At 44.7% G+C, this 17,636-nt stretch overlaps 5 protein-coding genes across 5 annotated transcripts; 2 read left to right on the top strand and 3 right to left on the bottom strand.

Annotated features, from left to right (window-relative positions):
• The first annotated feature begins 115 nt into the window (after nt 1-115).
• Nucleotides 116-1,643, top strand: LOC131262130 (uncharacterized). The gene is made up of 2 exons (XM_058264057.1): nt 116-294; nt 357-1,643. Exons 1-2 carry the CDS (start codon nt 178-180, stop codon nt 1,299-1,301), a joined length of 1,062 nt encoding a protein of 353 aa, XP_058120040.1. The 5' UTR covers nt 116-177; the 3' UTR covers nt 1,302-1,643.
• Nucleotides 1,644-1,729: 86 nt separating this feature from the next.
• Nucleotides 1,730-3,237, bottom strand: LOC131264757 (zinc finger protein OZF-like). Its single transcript, XM_058267025.1, has 2 exons — nt 3,118-3,237; nt 1,730-3,053 (listed from the first exon to the last, which is right to left on the bottom strand). The coding sequence occupies exons 1-2, from the start codon at nt 3,235-3,237 to the stop codon at nt 2,016-2,018; spliced, it is 1,158 nt and encodes a 385-aa protein (XP_058123008.1). The 3' UTR covers nt 1,730-2,015.
• A 662-nt stretch (nt 3,238-3,899) lies between these two features.
• LOC131262120 (oocyte zinc finger protein XlCOF26-like) lies at nt 3,900-5,110 on the bottom strand. The gene is made up of 2 exons (XM_058264045.1): nt 4,980-5,110; nt 3,900-4,915 (listed from the first exon to the last, which is right to left on the bottom strand). Exons 1-2 carry the CDS (start codon nt 5,097-5,099, stop codon nt 3,920-3,922), a joined length of 1,116 nt encoding a protein of 371 aa, XP_058120028.1. The 5' UTR covers nt 5,100-5,110; the 3' UTR covers nt 3,900-3,919.
• A 659-nt stretch (nt 5,111-5,769) lies between these two features.
• On the bottom strand, nt 5,770-6,724 carry LOC131262134 (zinc finger protein 431-like). Its single transcript, XM_058264060.1, has one exon. It carries the CDS (start codon nt 6,713-6,715, stop codon nt 5,777-5,779), a length of 939 nt encoding a protein of 312 aa, XP_058120043.1. The 5' UTR covers nt 6,716-6,724; the 3' UTR covers nt 5,770-5,776.
• Nucleotides 6,725-7,680: 956 nt separating this feature from the next.
• On the top strand, nt 7,681-17,633 carry LOC131262147 (protein hobbit). Its single transcript, XM_058264075.1, has 7 exons — nt 7,681-7,739; nt 7,833-10,518; nt 10,602-10,745; nt 11,279-15,370; nt 15,460-15,561; nt 15,725-15,739; nt 16,664-17,633. The coding sequence occupies exons 1-7, from the start codon at nt 7,681-7,683 to the stop codon at nt 16,712-16,714; spliced, it is 7,149 nt and encodes a 2,382-aa protein (XP_058120058.1). The 3' UTR covers nt 16,715-17,633.
• Nucleotides 17,634-17,636: the final 3 nt, after the last annotated feature.

Here is a 17,636-nt window from a genome sequence, read left to right as displayed (position 1 = left end):
GCCAAAAATGCGTGAAAAAATACACTTTGTTTTCTCTCTTTTCTTTCTCTTGACTTTGGCTACATGTCAACGATGAGTGTAAATAAAATTGACCGCTGTTTTTATGTAAACAAAACCGTGCTGCTTTCATTCTAACCGTGTTGCTTGAATGAAGTTAATTCTTTCGGTTATTTTATAATGTGGGACGCGAAGTGTCGCTTGTGCCTGTGTTTAGTAGATAAACAGACGGGATTTTCCTGTTCACTAAAAGATAATGCTTTCCGCACCATGATAAAAACCGTATTTCCTTTTCTGGTGAGTCAAGCTTGACAACCGCGAAGAGCAGATTTAATAATTTGTGTTGAACATGCATTTAGGTTTTGGAATCTCATACGGTCGACAACAAAGCCTACGATTTGCCCGTCTTGGTATGCTACATATGTGCTACCACTGTTCACAAATTCTATAGATTCAGTAGATTGGTAGAAACTAATCAAAATACGCTGCAGACAAAATGCTCTGGCAAGAATGTTCGTTCGTCCTTCGAAGAGCTTGTACATTACATCAAAGCAGATCCAGGAGTTGAAACAGAAGCATCGGATGATAATAATCCAGAATCTTCAATGATGTATTCGGATACTGATAGAAGAGGAAACGAAAACGAACTGAACCGACTTGCGATGGAAACGTTGGAAAATGGCTCTGTCACTCCGCTAAGTCTGCATAACCATATTACAGATCATGCCTATATGCGAAAACCCCAGTCAGACGAACCGCCTTCTTGTGTTGACAAAGAAGAGGTTGTTAAAAGCATCGCTAAAATGGAAAAACGTGTAGGTTTGGTCACGGCAAAACTCAATAAGCTGCTGGGAAACATGCATAGAACCAAAATGAAGAGAAACCAATCCCGCAATGTTACCCTCGAGTTCAGTCCTATCACGCAAGAGGAGGAACTAATAAGTTTAAACAATCGGTTGGCTGAAAACGATTTCTTCGAACAATTTCTGGATTGGTTGGATGCTAACATCGGTTCTATTGAAAGCGAAAATCGAATGCACGAAACAATAGATTTACTATTTTCTAAGACCTTTATGCCCAAATGTAGTTGGACGGGGGCAGGACAGGAAGGGCCGAAAGTGGCACTGGGAAGTTACGAAAATGTGATGAAAGTTTTTGAACTGATCGGGTGCACGCAGATTCACAGGATTGATGATCATTACGTTAGGCGATTTTTAACGAGAAAATTGAAAAACGCCAAGCTAAGAGTTAATTTGAAAAGTAGTTCGCGTACGAGGTGTCGCCTTAGATACCGACCTGAGTAAGATGCGCAGGATGAATACGTGTCTTGTTCAGCAGGCTTGATTGTAAATGGTAATCTTGATAAGCTTTCATATTAATCGTTAATATGATATGATGTTCACATTTTGAGGAAAATCGGCAATGAAAAGGATATGAGGATAAAATTGTGAAAAATGAAAAGTGCGTACAATATACAGCCGCTAACACGTTGTACTGTCGTTCGTGCCATGATCACCGTCGTTTGTTACGGCGAATCGAAAACGAATCGAATATGATTTGCAGGAACGACAGTACAAGGTGGTAACGATTGTAAATATAAACTTAAGAAAAATTTCGGAAAATAATGCCTAATAATAAATGATAAAAAAAAGAATCCTTCTGAATTTGTCTAGGTTATATAAACTAAACCAATCTTTTTTTTTTAAATTTTTTTTAGCACAACTGATGGTCTTAAAAAAAGTTCTTGTTACTTTATGTAAAGTAAAATATATTTATTTGTGTTAAGGGGTCCATATATGTATCTCCTTAGATTCGTATGTTCAGGGTGCCATGCGGTAGCTTAAGGAAACAGAGGTGTAGGATCGTATCTCGAGTCTAGCCTGGTACCCAGACAAAAAATCTTATGTTAAACATTTCCAAACTATAAACATACTCCTAATATTTCAACTAGTTTAGAAATAGTTTAACCACCAAAAAATAGGCTTTGAACAAATGCTGATGTATGAAACCGGCTGCATTCACGACGAATGTGTATTTACATTCTTCGTGCTGCTCTCAATCTCTGAGGCTCTATGGAGTCGGCGACGTCGGCCCATGAGCCGTTCGTGATTCTTTTCCTTCCACTCGACCGGGTGTTTGCGCTTTATATGTGCGTACATATTGGCATTCGAGTTAAACCCATGTCCACAAACGTCGCATTCGTACAGCGTAATGCCTGTGTGGGCGGCCATGTGTTCATTCAGATTTACTTTCCGTTTAAACTGCCTGTTGCAGATGTTGCAGCAGTATCTACATTCCACGTGGACCCGTGCCTTGTGCCCACGCAACCCCCGACTGGATGAGTAAACATTAGAACATTTATCGCAAGGAAAAGAGTGGCCGGCTTCTTTGTGAATCGCCTTTATGTGGGATCGCAGTGATGCTAATTTGTTAAATTTTTTGCTACAGAATTCACACTCCATAATTTCAACTGGCTTTACAATATGGAATGCTTCCATATGGTATTTCAGTTGAAACTTGTTAATCAGCTTTCCACACATTTCGCAAATTGTAGTTGTTTCTTTGCTATGAATTTCACGCATATGCTCGCGCATCAAAGCTCTGTTGGTGAAAGAAATTCCACAAGTTGAACAATCCACGTGATTTTTCATATGTTTCGCTAGAAAACTTTTCAATCTGAATGATTCGTTGCATCGGGGACAACTAAATGTTTCTGTTACATTTTGTTTGCTACTATCGCATTGAGATTTGGTTAATTGTGAACTATCTTCTGCATTCAATTCATCATTGGAAAATGCCACAGGATCATTACAATCCGAGTCAGATTCATCTGAAATTGTGATAACTGAGCTACTGGAATCTATTAGTGTTTGTGGTGGTTCAACGTTAGTTGAACATTCGTTATTCTCCACAACTTGCTCTTCGCCTTCCGAAACGATTCTGTTGATAGCTTCTTGATTTTTTTTCACTTGCGTAGCGTAGTCGTAAAATGCCATGATACATTCTACACAACTGTGGCATACTTTTCTTCTGCCGTCCTCCAATACGGGCAGAATCTAAAATCAAAGAAAATAGGGAATTGGGAATAATTTAAGTGTTGTTTCGCCTATCGGAACGTACCTTAAACGTAAACACAAAATCGATTGCTTCTTTGAACCTTTCATATGATACTTCTTCGATTGCATTTTCGCTGCTCACTTGCAGACAAAATATGCAGCTATCTTCAAATAACGATTTCATGATTGTAGCGTGTGGCTAGCAATGGTTTTGCTGTAAGATTCCTACGATTCACACCGTTCTCAAGAGTTCACGCGCTATACTGAAAGCAAGTTGTTTATAAATAAAGCTGGTCTGACGCCATGTTCACGCCTGATTATCCCAAGGTACAGTCAGAACAGCATGTTGACATTACTCGTTTCTGAGAAGGAAGGTGGACTCACCCTGCATATTTGAAAGTGGGATACGGAACGTTGGAAGAAACCGCAAGGATCCAAATTTGATGCCAAGGTATCTTCGTCAATAGGACACAAAGGATGCACGATCATTATAAAAAACCCCGTTTCATAGTTGAAATCTATCTATCTGCAAACTGATTTTTTTACAAATGAAAAGTAATACGTTGGTGTATATTTGCATAGATTCGCATATTTACCATTTCTAAACTGAACATGCTTATATAAAGTAATAGGATACTAGCACTGAAACAGCTCAAACATAAGTAATTTTTGAACGATTAGGTACAAATGGCTGAGAATGAATGATAGTATGATTGATGCAATCAAGGTTTGTAACGGTGTCGTGCATAATTTCCATTAATGTTTAACTATAGTAATTACTTAGCAGGTCTGCATTCAAACCATGTTTAATTTCCTACTATTTCCTGGCCGTTGTTAAGTCATAGAAGTTTTCAAGTTTCTGTGTTCTAGACAGATAATTCGTTTATCTGTTTGCTGATGAGTCGCTTCGTCTTCTTTTCCTTCCATTCGACGGGATGTTTGCGCTTTCTATGTACGTACATATTGGCATTCGAGTTAAACCCATGTCCACAAACGTCGCACTCGTATAGTGTAATGCCCGTGTGGGCGGCCATGTGTTCTTTGTAATTTCTGTCGTGTTTAAATTGCTTCTGGCAGATGCTGCAGCAGTACCTACATTCCACGTGATACTGAATTTTGTGCGAACGCAACCCCCGGCTGTTAGGAAAAACCTTAGGGCATTTATCGCAAGCAAAAGAGCGTCCAGCCTCTGTGTGAATCGCCTTCACGTGGGATCGCAGTGTTGCTGATTGGTTAAATTTTTTGTTACAGAATTCACACTCCAAAATTTCAACTGGCTTTACAATATGAAAGGCTTCCATATGTTGTTTTAAAATTTTCTTGCTTCTAAACTGTTTTCCACAAATTTCGCAAATGACTATTTTATCTGAGCTATGCGTTTCACGCATATGCTCGCGCATCAAAGCTCTGTTGGTGAAAGAAATTCCACAAGTTGAACAATCCACGTGTCTTTTCATATGTTTCGTTAGAAAACTTTTCAATCTGAATGATTCGTTGCATCGGGGACAACTAAATGTTTCTGTTACATTTTGTTTGCTAGCATCGGTATGCGATTTGGTTGAGTGTGAACTTTTTTCTGCATTCAATTCATCATTGGAAATTGCCACAGGATCATCACAATCCGAGTCAGATTTATCTGAAATTCTGATAACTGGACTACTGGAATCTGTTATTGTTTGTGGTGGTTCAACGTTAGTTGAACATTCGTTATTCTCCACAACTTGCTCTTCGCTTTCCGAAACGATTCTGTTGATAGCTTCTTGATTTTTTTTCACTTGCGTAGCGTAGTCGTAAAATTCCATGATACAGTCTACACAACTGTGGCATACTTTTCTTCTGTCGTCACCCAATCCGGGCAGAATCTTAAATCAAAGAAAATAGGTAATTGGGAATAATTTAAGTGTTGTTTCGCCTAACGGAACGTACCTTAAACGTAAACACAAAATCGATTGCTTCTTTGAACCTTTCATATGATACTTTTTCGATTGCATTTTCGCTGCTCACTTGCAGACAAAATATGCAGCTATCTTCAAATAACGATTTCATGATTGTAGCGTGTGGCTAGCAATGGTTTTGCCGTAAGATTCCTACGATTCACACCGTTCTCAAGAGTTCACGCGCTATACTGAAAGCAAGTTGTTTATAAATAAAGCTGGTCTGACGCCATGTTCACGCCTGATTATCCCAAGGTACAGTCAGAACAGCATGTTGACATTTCTCGTTTCTGAGAAGGAAGGTGGACTCACCCTGCATATTTGAAAGTGGGATACGGAACGTTGGAAGAAACCGCAAGGATCCAAATTTGATGCCAAGGTATCTTCGTCAATAGGACACAAAGGATGCACGATCATTATAAAAAACCCCGTTTCATAGTTGAAATCTATCTATCTGCAAACTGATTTTTTTACAAATGAAAAGTAATACGTTGGTGTATATTTGCATAGATTCGCATATTTACCATTTCTAAACTGAACATGCTTATATAAAGTAATAGGATACTAGCACTGAAACAGCTCAAACATAAGCAATTTTTGAACGATTAGGTACAAATGGCTGAGAATATAGAATAATTGATGCAATCAAGGTTTGTAACGGTGTCGTGCATAATTTCCATTAATGTTTAACTATAGTAATTACTTAGCAGGTCTGCATTCAAAACATGTTTAATTTCCTACTATTTCTTGGCCGTTGTTAAGTCATAGAAGTTTTCAAGTTCCTGTGTTCTAGACAGATAATTCGTTGTTTATCTGTTTGCTGATGAGTCGCTTCGTCTTCTTTTCCTTCCATTCGACGGGATGTTTGCGCTTTCTATGTGCGTACATATTAGCATTCGAGTTAAACCCATGTCCACAAACGTCGCACTCGTATAGTGTAATGCCCGTGTGGGCGGCCATGTGTTCTTTGTAACTTTTGCCGTGTTTAAATTGCTTCTGGCAGATGCTGCAGCAGTACCTACATTCCACGTGACACTGAATTTTGTGCGCACGCAACCCCCGGCTGTTAGGAAAAACCTTAGGGCATTTATCGCAAGCAAAAGAGCGTCCAGCCTCTGTGTGAATCGCCTTCACGTGGGATCGCAGTGTTGCTGATTGGTTAAATTTTTTGTTACAGAATTCACACTCCAAAATTTCAACTGGCTTTACAATATGATAAGCTTCCATATGTTGTTTTAAATTTTTCTTGCTTCTAAACTGTTTTCCACAAATTTCGCAAATGACTATTTTATCTGAGCTATGCGTTTCACGCATATGCTCGCGCATCGAAGCTCTGTTGGTGAAAGAAATTCCACAAGCTGAACAATCCACGTGACTTTTTATATGTTTCGCTAGAAAACTTTTCAATCTGAATGATTCGTTGCATCGAGGACAACTAAATGTTTCTGTTACATTTTGTTTGCTAGCATCGGTATGCGATTTGGTTGAGTGTGAACTATCGTCTGCATTCAATTCATCATTGGAAATTGCCACAGGATCATTACAATCCGAGTCAGATTCATCTGAAATTGTGATAACTGAGCTACTGGAATCTGTTATTGTTTGTGGTGGTTCAACGTTAGTTGAACATTCGTTATTCTCCACAACTTGCTCTTCGCCTTCCGAAACGATTCTGTTGATAGCTTCTTGATTTTTTTTCACTTGCGTAGCGTAGTCGTAAAATTCCATGATACAGTCTACACAACTGTGGCATACTTTTCTTCTGCCGTCCTCCAATACGGGCAGAATCTAAAATCAAAGAAAATAGGTAATTGGGAATAATTTAAGCGTTGTTTCGCCTATCGGAACGTACCTTAAACGTAAACACAAAATCGATTGCTTCTTTGAACCTTTCATATGATACTTCTTCGATTGCATTTTCGCTGCTCACTTGCAGACAAAATATGCAGCTATCTTCAAATAACGATTTCATGATTGTAGCGTGTGGCTAGCAATGGTTTTGCCGTAAGATTCCTACGATTCACACCGTTCTCAAGAGTTCACGCGCTATACTGAAAGCAAGTTGTTTATAAATAAAGCTGGTCTGACGCCATGTTCACGCCTGATTATCCCAAGGTATAGTCAGAACAGCATGTTGACATTTCTCGTTTCTGAGAAGGAAGGTGGACTCAATCTGCATATTTGAAAGTGGGATAGGGAACGTTGGAAGAACTCGCGATTTTACATTTTATTTAACTGGTACAGGTACAGTTTTGAAACTATAAGAGCTCACAGAGAAGAGGAGACAGAGAGTAACAAATTCCTAGCAGCATATCGTAGGTAATTTGCTTTGAAAAAGTTTAAAAAGTAGTGTATGTTTAAAAATATCAATTCACTTGCGTTGACGTAACCAGCTTGTGCCGGTGTAAACATCAGTTCGTCAAATCAGCTGATTTTCAATGTTTATGAACGGTTCGGATGCATGATTGTGTTTGTGAGATTTGATGCAATCCAAATGATTCTTCCGAAACCTACGTTGCCAATCGATATGACGTCTATGTTAGGACTGTCAAAGTGATTGCAAAAGTGGTTCATGTAGGTAGAGAAATAATTGGTGTCGTTTAAAAACTCAATCAATTTTGATAAAATTGTTTTTACACTCAGTAGTAGTTGACCATGTACTTGATTCTCGGTGCGGAAATGTCCCAGGAATGATGTTAGAAATCTTGTACGCAATAGTGTTTGGTGTATTGAGCTATCTAGCTTTGGCATGGTGAGTCGAAAGAAAAACACAGTCACCGTGTGTTATGAAAGCTTTTAAGCATTAAATTCCCCTTTGTTTATCTATATCTCAATGCGTCGATAGGTTGGTTCCCAAAGTAATCGGGTATGTGCTGAAACATCTGTACAACATCGAGATCAATGTCGGCCGGATAAGTCTGCCTTGTGCTTTGCGTGATGTCACGGTGTGCAAAAGTGGCTTCTCGGTGCAGATCGACGAGATCAGCCTGCAGAGTAGTTTCGTTAACTCGGATGTCTCGAAACTGCTCTCCATCAACGTGCGGGATGTTCGGATCAACAAGGACATCAACAAAAGCACGTCAGGCAGTGGTAGCCCAGGGGGCAGTCCTGGTGCTACCAGCCGTGACACCGAATGGTCCGCCCATCCTCGCTCTCCACCAACAACTGGAAGCATAGGGCGGCGGAATATGCTGGACTTTCGGGAAAAGAGAATACCGCCGCGAATTCTGAAGATAGCCCAGTTTATGGCCGTGCACATCAGTAACATTTCGGTGGCATTACTGAACAGTGCCCAGGAGCCGGGATGGTTACTCCACGCCACCGCTAAAGAGCTTCACCTGGATGGGAGTCTCGTGCACAGCACGAAATCGCTACTCGTATCGGCTTCACTATGCGAGGCGCAAGCAAAAATACTACGCCATTGCCTCTCGACACCGAAGCGACTGGAGCGTTCGCGTAAGATATCTGATCTTCCCCAACCATGCCTGGGAACGCTAAGCTTTGGTATTGCGCTCGATGCGGTACTCATCGTCGATGCACCGATGTCACTGGAAAAGCTCACTCTCGCCATGACCAATACGAAGGTTGTTCTGCACGGTGGTCTATACGACTTCATAAAGGACGCGCAGGCACAAAAACGTCGACAGCAAATGCTTTTGCGGCAGCTGGATGGGGCAACAGATGGGGTGGATGCCAATAACCAGCAAGAAGCACCGGATGCCGAGGAGACGCTTACCTTCAGCGAAATGTACCTACGGTTGGCACCGATTGTACCGAAAAATTTTTCCCTTAAAGTGGAAAACACAACGATCGGTGCAGTGCGAGAAAACTCGTCACACGACTTCGCTGCCACGCTGGCAACGTTCGCTGTGTCGAGCAAGTTCAGCAACCGACCATCGTGCGTCACCGAGCTGCCGCTCGTGTACGTCGGAATGCAGCTGCAACAGCTCGAGATCGATACCCGCCACGAGAAGCTGCTCTATCTGGCCCAGTTCAGTGTCGACTCAAAGCTCGAGGGAACCCTGGTGAACGTTTATTCGAAACTGTCCTCATTTGTGCTCATCTACAACCATCGGGAGATATACGGTTGGATAAGTAAAAACTTTTTCCCCACCGACATGGGATCCTCCGGTCATCTCAATCCAAAGAGCTTGAAACTTTCTGGCCTGGCGGATAAGTGCCGCCGTGCAAGGTCGGGTCCCACCGGAACGGGCATGCTAGAAGCGTTTCTCAAACGGGTCGTCGTGAAGGGTTGCGCGGAACTGTGGGATGTTACGGCGGTGTTCAAGTTTGGTCCATCGCAAGTATCGTCGATCTGCTGTAACCATGCCAAGTTGCTGCTGGAACAGTTCGCCGAGCGGCGCAGTAAGGTGTACGAAAACCGGTGGGTAAATCTATTGCTCGATCGTCGCCATTGGAGCGCCGAACTGCTGATCGAATCGGTCTGGTGGTCGCTTAGTGCGAACCTTTCCCACAAGGACAACGCGCAGAGTCTTAAGAAGAGCCACATACGCGGCAGTCCGTTCTACATAGCGATGAGTCTGAGCAAGCTGAGCAGCCATGGGGACACGACGAAGCTCGACTTTTCCGTCCACACGCTTCGGGTGGAGTATAGTCCGACGCTGGCGGATTGTTTGGTGAACGCGAAGCGTTGCCTCGAGCAGTATCGTGACGTTCGACCGTCTCTCGGTTCCACGGCGAAAGGAACGTCCAGAGTTAGCCAGCAGCGTGGTCTGCTGCCACTGGTAGGCGATCTGATGGTAAATGCGCGCATTACCGACATTTCAGCGTTCTTCTTCAACGCGTATGAGACGTGTGTACTGGCGAATTTGAACGAACTGACGGTCGGCCGGTCGGCGTTAAAGAATTTTGTGCGCTTCGATAGCTTCCAGATGGAGATACTCGACTTCCGGCATATCACAGGCTGCGATTACGGTTCGGCTGAGCTACAGAACGTATTCGTCAACGTAAAGGGCATCCGTGTGGAATACACGGACGTCGGGGGCATTTCGAAGCTAGATGTTTGGCTGCTCGAAGATGCGGTGGTGATGTGGAACGCAAATCTACATATGCATCTCGTTACGCTGCTCCAAGAAATGAAGGCGTTGCGCGGCGAACTGAAAGCGAAGGCACCTTTCTCCGAGTCATCTTCCGAGCTGCCCGTGCCGGAGAAGGAGGAGGAGGAAAAGGAGGACACGGTAAACGCTACACGATACAGCCGCTCGTCTTTTTTCCGCTCTATGGTGCTAGACTTGCACGCTGAGGGTAACGTCGAGTTTGGGATAAAAATCAGCGAACGACACTCGATGCAAGTGTTTGGGGAGAATGCGTACGTTTGTCGGAAGGGACGGTGGCTTCTGGCAATTGAGAACATTGTAATCAAAATTGACGATCAGCACATTTTTACGTTCAAGGACGTTGATGTTCAGTCGCTCGACCGGGTGGAGCTACTGTGCGAGGAACGACAGAACTATGAACACTTCCAACTGCCCTCCAACCGTGTATGGGCCACGACGATCGGAGGCGTCAAGGTATGTGTATGGGGAGTAATTTGGGGCGGGCTTTTTTGGTTTTAAGATAACATCAAATCACCTTAAATTGAACTTGCTTTTAGGTTATCTTTCCCTACGAGCATGACTTTTATGGCGCGATAGTGAATGAGTTCGTATCGATCTACAAGTGGCTCAAAGTGGTGCACAACTACAAAAAGAAACCCTTCACAATCAATTCACCTTTGCCAAGCGATATGATTATACAGGTATGTGTACAAATATGTGATGCATTCTTAACACCATTCGAATACGCACGGCGTGCGTTATCGTTCGGCTAGAAGAATCACACTCTATGATGTGTCATCAGGTACCGATTGATTAGTCTTAATGCTGATAAAATCTGAGAGAAATGTAAAGCCAACTCACAATTAAAACAAGTATGTCTAAAGTCTTCATAAGGCGCGGTAACGTGAGGCAATATCCAATCCTAACGGGAAACAAAATGTATTGCAGCCCATTCATAGAATAAGTTCGTATTATCTACAAAGACGAAAATTTAAATGTTTAAAGGTGTTTTATATTTAGTATACCCCGTGAAATCTATTTTACCTAAATTGTAATAAATCATGTTTCATTGGATAACAAATTATGTTTCTTCAATCATGTAAAAAATAAATTATTCACAGCCATTTGCAAAGTTAAAAAATAGTAACGTAACTAGCAAAGACCTTATCTTTCCTTTTTCCTGATGAAAGTGACATAAAAAGTTTATTTTTATTTTGTTTTTGAACAATTGTAGATCAAAGAATTCCTACTGGAAATGAGTGACGACCCGTTTGAGGTGAAGCTGCGCGATAACTACGTTCTCCTGCTGGATGAGTATCACGAGAGCGTAAAGCGGAAGGACCTGTTCGATCAGAAGATAGCGCAGCTCTGCTCAGAACGTCTGATGCTACCACCGGGTACACTAGAGGAGCTGAACGCGAACCTCATCAAGAAGAACTCGGAAATCTACATACAACGTTCGAAGCGCATTTCTGAAGCCGGTCCACCGCGCACGCGGTTGATTGCGTGGATCATGACCGATCTGGAGATCATGGCCATGGCCGATCCGTCTCTACACGGGGCGGATAATGCGATCCGTATGATACGTCTACTCGATCCGGAAAGCCCATGGCCGGACGAGGGTATCGAATTCGTGACACTTTGGTGCCGGGCGGTCAACATTGGCTGCACCGAGTGGAAGTTTATGCTGCGTGACTACCCCCAGCCGATGTTTCATGTGAAGGCGATGCATCTGTTCGGGACGCTGGCGGGGGCGGAGATGGCCCCACCGAGACGGGCTAAGCGAGACGTGGAGATCGAAATAGGCGAACCGTTCGGAACGCACACGGTACAGCGCAGTATGACATCGATCAAGTTCTATCACGACTTCAACTGGGAGTTAGAGTACCTAGCGTATGCGTTCGGTCCGTGCTGGGAACCGGTGATGGCACAGTGCAATCTGATGATGGAGAAAATATCGGCACCATCGCGCGATCCGAGCCCACCGCTTCCGTTCTGGGACAAGATGCGCCTGCTGATGCATGGTCAGCTGTCGATTATTGCCAAACAGTTTACGATCCTGCTGCACGCCTCGCTCGATCCGTACAACACGACAGAAGAGATGGAGCTGACGTGGAACAACTGTGGCATCATGTATTCGAACGCTAGGCTTATGTTCAAAGGAGATCTGAACATCTACGTGCGGACGGCGTCCCGCTACGACGATTGTCGGTTGCTGCATTTGCCCAACTTGAAGCTCACATTCAAATTGAACTGGGTGTGCTTGGCGAACCCGAACGATCACCACGCGGTGGTTCCCTGCGCCCCGGACAAGCTGCCCGAGTACAGCAGTAACCAGGTGCACGATTCGTTCCGGGCGTTCCGGTCGCAGCATCTCAACATTTGGGTGTCGTTCGAGATCAAACAGAATGCGTCCGATATGGACATTCCGAACCTGGTGCTGTACGGAAGCACGCTGCGGTGGTTCGAGAGCCTGAAGCTGATCCTTTCCGGTGTGACGCGTCCAACTCGCCGTGGGCCAGTGTTTAATAATGTGCGGCCGCGCAAGAAGCAGCTGAGTCGCCACTATCGCAAAGCAAACCTGCAGATGAGCTTGCACCGGTTCCAGATCTTTTACTGGATGTCGCACGCTCTCAATCGGGGCTTCCAGTTGAGTGGGGGTAGGATTACGTTCAGTTCGGAGCATACGCTCACGCTGCTTCCGATAGACGACGGGCTAATCCATCGGCCCCGGGCCGACTGGTCGGTGATGTACATGAACTGTGAGCTGAATGATGCCGAAATCTGGCTACGGACCACACAGATTAGCAATGCTGAGCAACAGCAGCAACAACAGCAGCAACAGCAGCGTACTGATACGAGCTCGGAGAGCCTTTCGAATGCGAGCGGAGACATTTATCGGTACTATTTTCTGAGCGTTGCAAGGGTTTCCTACGGGCGAGAGGCGTTGCTCTCGACGAATGGCAACGAGCGAGAGAAGGACACCCCAACGCACAAGCTCGTCGTGTACGATCTCAAGGGTGCATGGACCAAGGACAACCGGGACGTAGCTTTTGCGCTGTTCGATTCGCTGGTGAAGAGCCAGAAATTGAAGAACAACCTCGCAACGGAAGCTCTCAAGTGTTTCCGCAAGGAAGGAGGCGGTGGTCCTGCGGCTGGAGGCACTGGCACTGGAGGATCGTCCGGGGCTGGCGATGTTGGGACACCGTTTAAGACTAGGAACACCGGCCAGGATATGCACCAGGGTGGTGGGGGTATAGCTGGAACAACGTCCGGCACGGGTCACCTGGGTGCAAAGGGGAAGGCACAGCAGTCGAGCGATAGTCTGGCGATGTTGCAGCAGCTGATACAAGAGGCAGACCATAAGCCGCTGGTATACAGTGACGATCAGTCGGCCCAGACACGCCAGCAGCAGCTGAAGGGCCTGCAGGCGTACCAGGAGGGCGATGTGCTGCACTACAACTGGGCGATCTCGCTGGTGAACTCGCAGGTCCTGCTGAAAGGCTGTGAAACGTCCGGCTATGTGATACTGAGTGCGGCGAAGGCGGAAATTCTGCAGCGCGTTCATCGGCCAGTCTGGCGAGATCACACGATCGTCTCAAAGACTACCTGGGTCGGATCGCTCGAGTGCATGCAGTACTATGCGACGGTCAGTGCTAACGATGGTGACTCGCACGAGATGGCCGAAATAATGTGGCTCACGGTGGACAACATTCAGGAGAAGGACCGTGGCGAGACGGTGATCAGTGAACTGCCGGATCTGCCACATCTTGTCGGGAGTGGGCAGAGCGTCGGTGGCGTCGTCTCGGAGACGGTGGGTGTGCTGGGCGAGAGTTGCTACAGTAGTGGCCAAAAGCCACCGATCCAGCTGCAGCGAATCGTGTCGCGGTGTAAGTGTGAATTTTTCTACGTCAGCTACGGAGATACGAGTATCGATCCGGGGACGATAAGCGAAGTTCCGCCACCACCGGTGGAAGAATCGATGAGTCCTTGGGAGAATCAGGACGAACCGGTCGATGCGTTCACGCTGATGCACCACGATTTGGACGTGTGCACCAACTCGCTCCAGTATGCGATGATCCTGGACATTGTGAACAATCTGCTGCTGTACGTGGAGCCCCAGCGGAAGGAGGCGCTGGAACAGCTGGCCCGGATGCGCTTTCAGCTGCAGCTGTACAGCAGCGAGGACCAGAAGCGTCCGATACAGCACCTGCAGACCGAGATACGTGGCCTGATGTCGAGGATACGGTGCCTCGAAAAGGACGTGTACTTCATCACGAAAGCACGGCTGGAGGAGGGTGACTCGGAGGAGCTACGGGTGGAGTACGACGAGGTGCACAATATTATCATGCACTACAAGGAGCTGCTGACGACGAAGAGCGACGAGCTGGACATGATGCTATCGTGCTACAACGAGTCGCAGCTATCCGCTTCGAACCGATTGGCAACGTTCCGGAAGGACAAACCGTTAACGATCGTGCGTGCGAACGAGATTTGCTTCAAGCACGCGCAGTGGCGCCTAACCGAAGCAGACGGGCAGATCGGTATTGCCGATCTCATCCTCAGCAATTTTTTGTACACGAAAAACTCCAAAAGCGACGACTCGGTCGATCACCTGCTGGAGCTGGGCTACATCCGCATCAGTAATCTGATCCCGCGCGATAACTACACGGAGGTGCTGTGCCCGACGGAAATCCAACGTGACATGCCGGTCGAGCATAAGCGCGTGCTGCGCGTGTTCTGCCGCGAAAAACCTCCGGTAGGCGGTATCTCGGTGAAGGAGCACTTCGAAATAAATGTCGTACCGATCACGATCCAGATCTCGAAGAAGTTCTACAACACGATGCTTAAGTTCTGCTTCCCTGATCGTGACGAGGCGGACGCGGCTGACGAGCTGGATGGAGGTAGCGATGCGGCCAGCACGAGCGGTGCGTCCACCGGGTCGTCCGTGCCGTCGAAGGGTGGGGGCGGCCTGCGCAAGACGAACTCTTCCGCACTGGCCGGGGCAGGTGCTTCATCGTCGTCCGGCTCCACGTCCGGTGGCGGGGGCAAAAAGTCTTCCAAGGATAGTAACTTTTACGTGCGCATTCAGGACGACGTGGAAAAGATGAAGGAGCGGGCGGAGAAGAATAAACTGTTCATCTACATTAAGATCCCGGAGGTGCCGGTGAAGGTGAGCTACAAAGGCAATAAGGAGAAAAACTTCGAAGACATCACCGACCTATCGCTGCTGATACCGACTTTGGAGTACCACAACGTTACCTGGACCTGGCTCGACCTGCTGCTTGCGATGAAGTCCGACAGTCGACGTGTGTTGTTGTCTCAGGTAGGGAAAGAACGAACGACCGAACGATACGACGCCGGTACCAACATGTTTCTCTATATGTGCTTTCTATACTTTTCCTACTATTTTAGGCAATAAAACAAAAGCTTAAACTAAAGAAAGCACTAGTCGACGAACAACCATCACCGCAGGAGGAGGATAAGGCAAAGATGCTGTTCGGCAATCGTCATGCGGTAGGTCGAAGCGGGATGTTGCGATACGAGAAAATTATTTGCACGTGTTGGCTTAAAATTGGTGGTGGGAATAGGTTAATGTCTGGTCTGGCTAGTGTTTTAATCTACTTTGTGTGCTATTTTCCTTCACGCTGCCATATTTTGTCTGGTTTTCATCTTTTAGCGGGCTCGGAATAAGGTATTTTATCATAACAAAACATTTTGCTCAGAAATTTAACCTTCAGTTTTATTTTGTTACTACAGTGCTAGATGTAGTAACAAAATAAAACTGCAGGTAAAATTCCTATGCGTTTAGTATTCTATTTGTAATATTTTATTGTAGCGATTGGCCAGATACGTTACCATCAGAGTAGTTCATTTTTGCTAAATCTAACTTCCAAAACCTCAACTTCCGGATTTTGTAGAACATCATGACAGTAAAATACTTTTAATTAGAAAACCCAAGGTGGCTCGATCTGAAATATTGCAGCAAACTCTATTAAATTCAATCATTTTTTTCGATCGGAGATGTCGACGTACTTTCCATTCGGCTAAACTTTAGATAATCTCTGGTCACTGTGACCATTTTTTTATTTCAAGCGCTCATGAACATAGGTTCCACTCATAAAAATCAATAGTAACTTCCGAATTTAAAAACATGGGGCTACGCATATAGAAGTTTCAGGCACTGTATCCGGTATTGGCTTTACTTTTGAGGTTGGTCTATTACAGGGATTTTCATATGATATCATAACAGCGGTACCATTTTTTCTATCTGCAGCACATGATATTCCAACTGCATCAGTTGATTTTAAAACGCGATCATGTTTATTATAACTTTGTCAGTTAAAATCAGAATCGTAGCAGTTGATATTATAATCCTGGTACAGCTGCATGAGCGAAGTACGCAACTAGCATAGGTTCCCATCGCTTCATCAGAAGGACGCGAATGCGCAGTCTAAAATCGATTAGTTCGACAAGTTCCGTTTTGATTCACTTTCCTCCACATGATTCATATCATGTGCTGCAGTTAGAAATAATGCTGCCGTTTTTGTGATATCATCTGAAAATCCCTGTAATATATTCAATTTCATATAAATACGTTTGCTTTTTTTCTTTTCAGCCGGAAAACAAAAGCCTTCGCAAAGGTGTGTTCAAGTTTTCCAAATCCTAAATCCTATTCGATGGGGGCAGCGTCTCGAAGGAAGACCTACCAAAGCACAGAGCAAATCTGTACGGTAAAGGCCCGCTTGGCTAGGAAGAGCAGTGACTTTTCAATATCAAAACGTATCAATTATCATCAGAAGAATATCCTTGGGCATCCTAATACTGCACCCAGGCGGAAGATTTACCAGGACGGGTGGATTATGTGCGTCACTGCGTCGGTTTTACAATTCGCACTCTCTTTAAAGATTAATTGGAAACATCACTTTACAGCGTTTAGCCGTATTTAGCCAAAGTTTTCCAGCACTCTCCTCCAGTGCGCATCGTAGGGGGACAGGTTTACATCCGTCTACTGATGTTGGTATGACCAACCGGGAGTGAGTTGCAATAGGTTGCGTTTGATGTTATCGAACGCAAATTGATAAGAGAAAAAAAAAACTAAAATGCACCAAACAACGTTAACGCTCAGATGGCAAATAGGTATAAGAAAAGTTAGGAAGAAAGTATTCTATTGTGTGCTTATTTTATAATGTTTGTATTTCACTTTTGAAAACGTATGCTATTTATGCTTACTTTGACCGGTTCAGTTCTAATCGCATTTATTTTTATTGTTTTTGTTCTGTCTCTCTGTAATGTTATCCCTTTGGAAAAAGTATTATCATGCGTTTTGTGTCACATCACTTATATTATGTATGTTGTGCCTATGTATTATACCATAAGTGCTTTGTTACCTCCTGGGAGTGTACCATGCGTGAAAGCATGTACACTCTGGGGTCACCAGAAATCAGTGGCAAATTTGTGACTGTTGATTAAATTAAATTGAACAGAAGGTCGCTCGGTGAAAAGCTGTTTTGCAATGAGTTGTGTGTGAATGTTTTGGAGATAAAGAGTAAGAAAAAAAAGTCATTACAAATTCTTCTAACCAAAATCGG

The sequence above is a fragment of the Anopheles coustani genome, chromosome 2 (assembly GCF_943734705.1).
Source record: "Anopheles coustani chromosome 2, idAnoCousDA_361_x.2, whole genome shotgun sequence".
In the NCBI taxonomy this organism is placed as follows: Eukaryota; Metazoa; Arthropoda; class Insecta; order Diptera; family Culicidae; genus Anopheles; species Anopheles coustani.
Note: the sequence above shows the minus strand (reverse complement) of the source record. Positions and strands in the feature narration are given on the sequence as shown.

Bases quoted from the DNA above. Each gene is read 5' to 3' on its own strand.
- LOC131262130 (XM_058264057.1), top strand. From the start codon at position 178: ATGTGGGACGCGAAGTGTCGCTTGTGCCTGTGTTTAGTAGATAAACAG. The intron at 295-356 runs GTGAGTCAAGCT...ACATGCATTTAG, and splicing joins AAACCGTATTTCCTTTTCTG to GTTTTGGAATCTCATACGGT.
- LOC131264757 (XM_058267025.1), bottom strand. From the start codon at position 3,237: ATGAAATCGTTATTTGAAGATAGCTGCATATTTTGTCTGCAAGTGAGC. The intron at 3,054-3,117 runs GTACGTTCCGAT...CTTTGATTTTAG, and splicing joins ATTTTGTGTTTACGTTTAAG to ATTCTGCCCGTATTGGAGGA.
- LOC131262120 (XM_058264045.1), bottom strand. From the start codon at position 5,099: ATGAAATCGTTATTTGAAGATAGCTGCATATTTTGTCTGCAAGTGAGC. The intron at 4,916-4,979 runs GTACGTTCCGTT...CTTTGATTTAAG, and splicing joins ATTTTGTGTTTACGTTTAAG to ATTCTGCCCGGATTGGGTGA.
- LOC131262134 (XM_058264060.1), bottom strand. From the start codon at position 6,715: ATGGAATTTTACGACTACGCTACGCAAGTGAAAAAAAATCAAGAAGCT.
- LOC131262147 (XM_058264075.1), top strand. From the start codon at position 7,681: ATGTTAGAAATCTTGTACGCAATAGTGTTTGGTGTATTGAGCTATCTA. The intron at 7,740-7,832 runs GTGAGTCGAAAG...ATGCGTCGATAG, and splicing joins AGCTATCTAGCTTTGGCATG to GTTGGTTCCCAAAGTAATCG. The intron at 15,371-15,459 runs GTAGGGAAAGAA...CTACTATTTTAG, and splicing joins GACGTGTGTTGTTGTCTCAG to GCAATAAAACAAAAGCTTAA.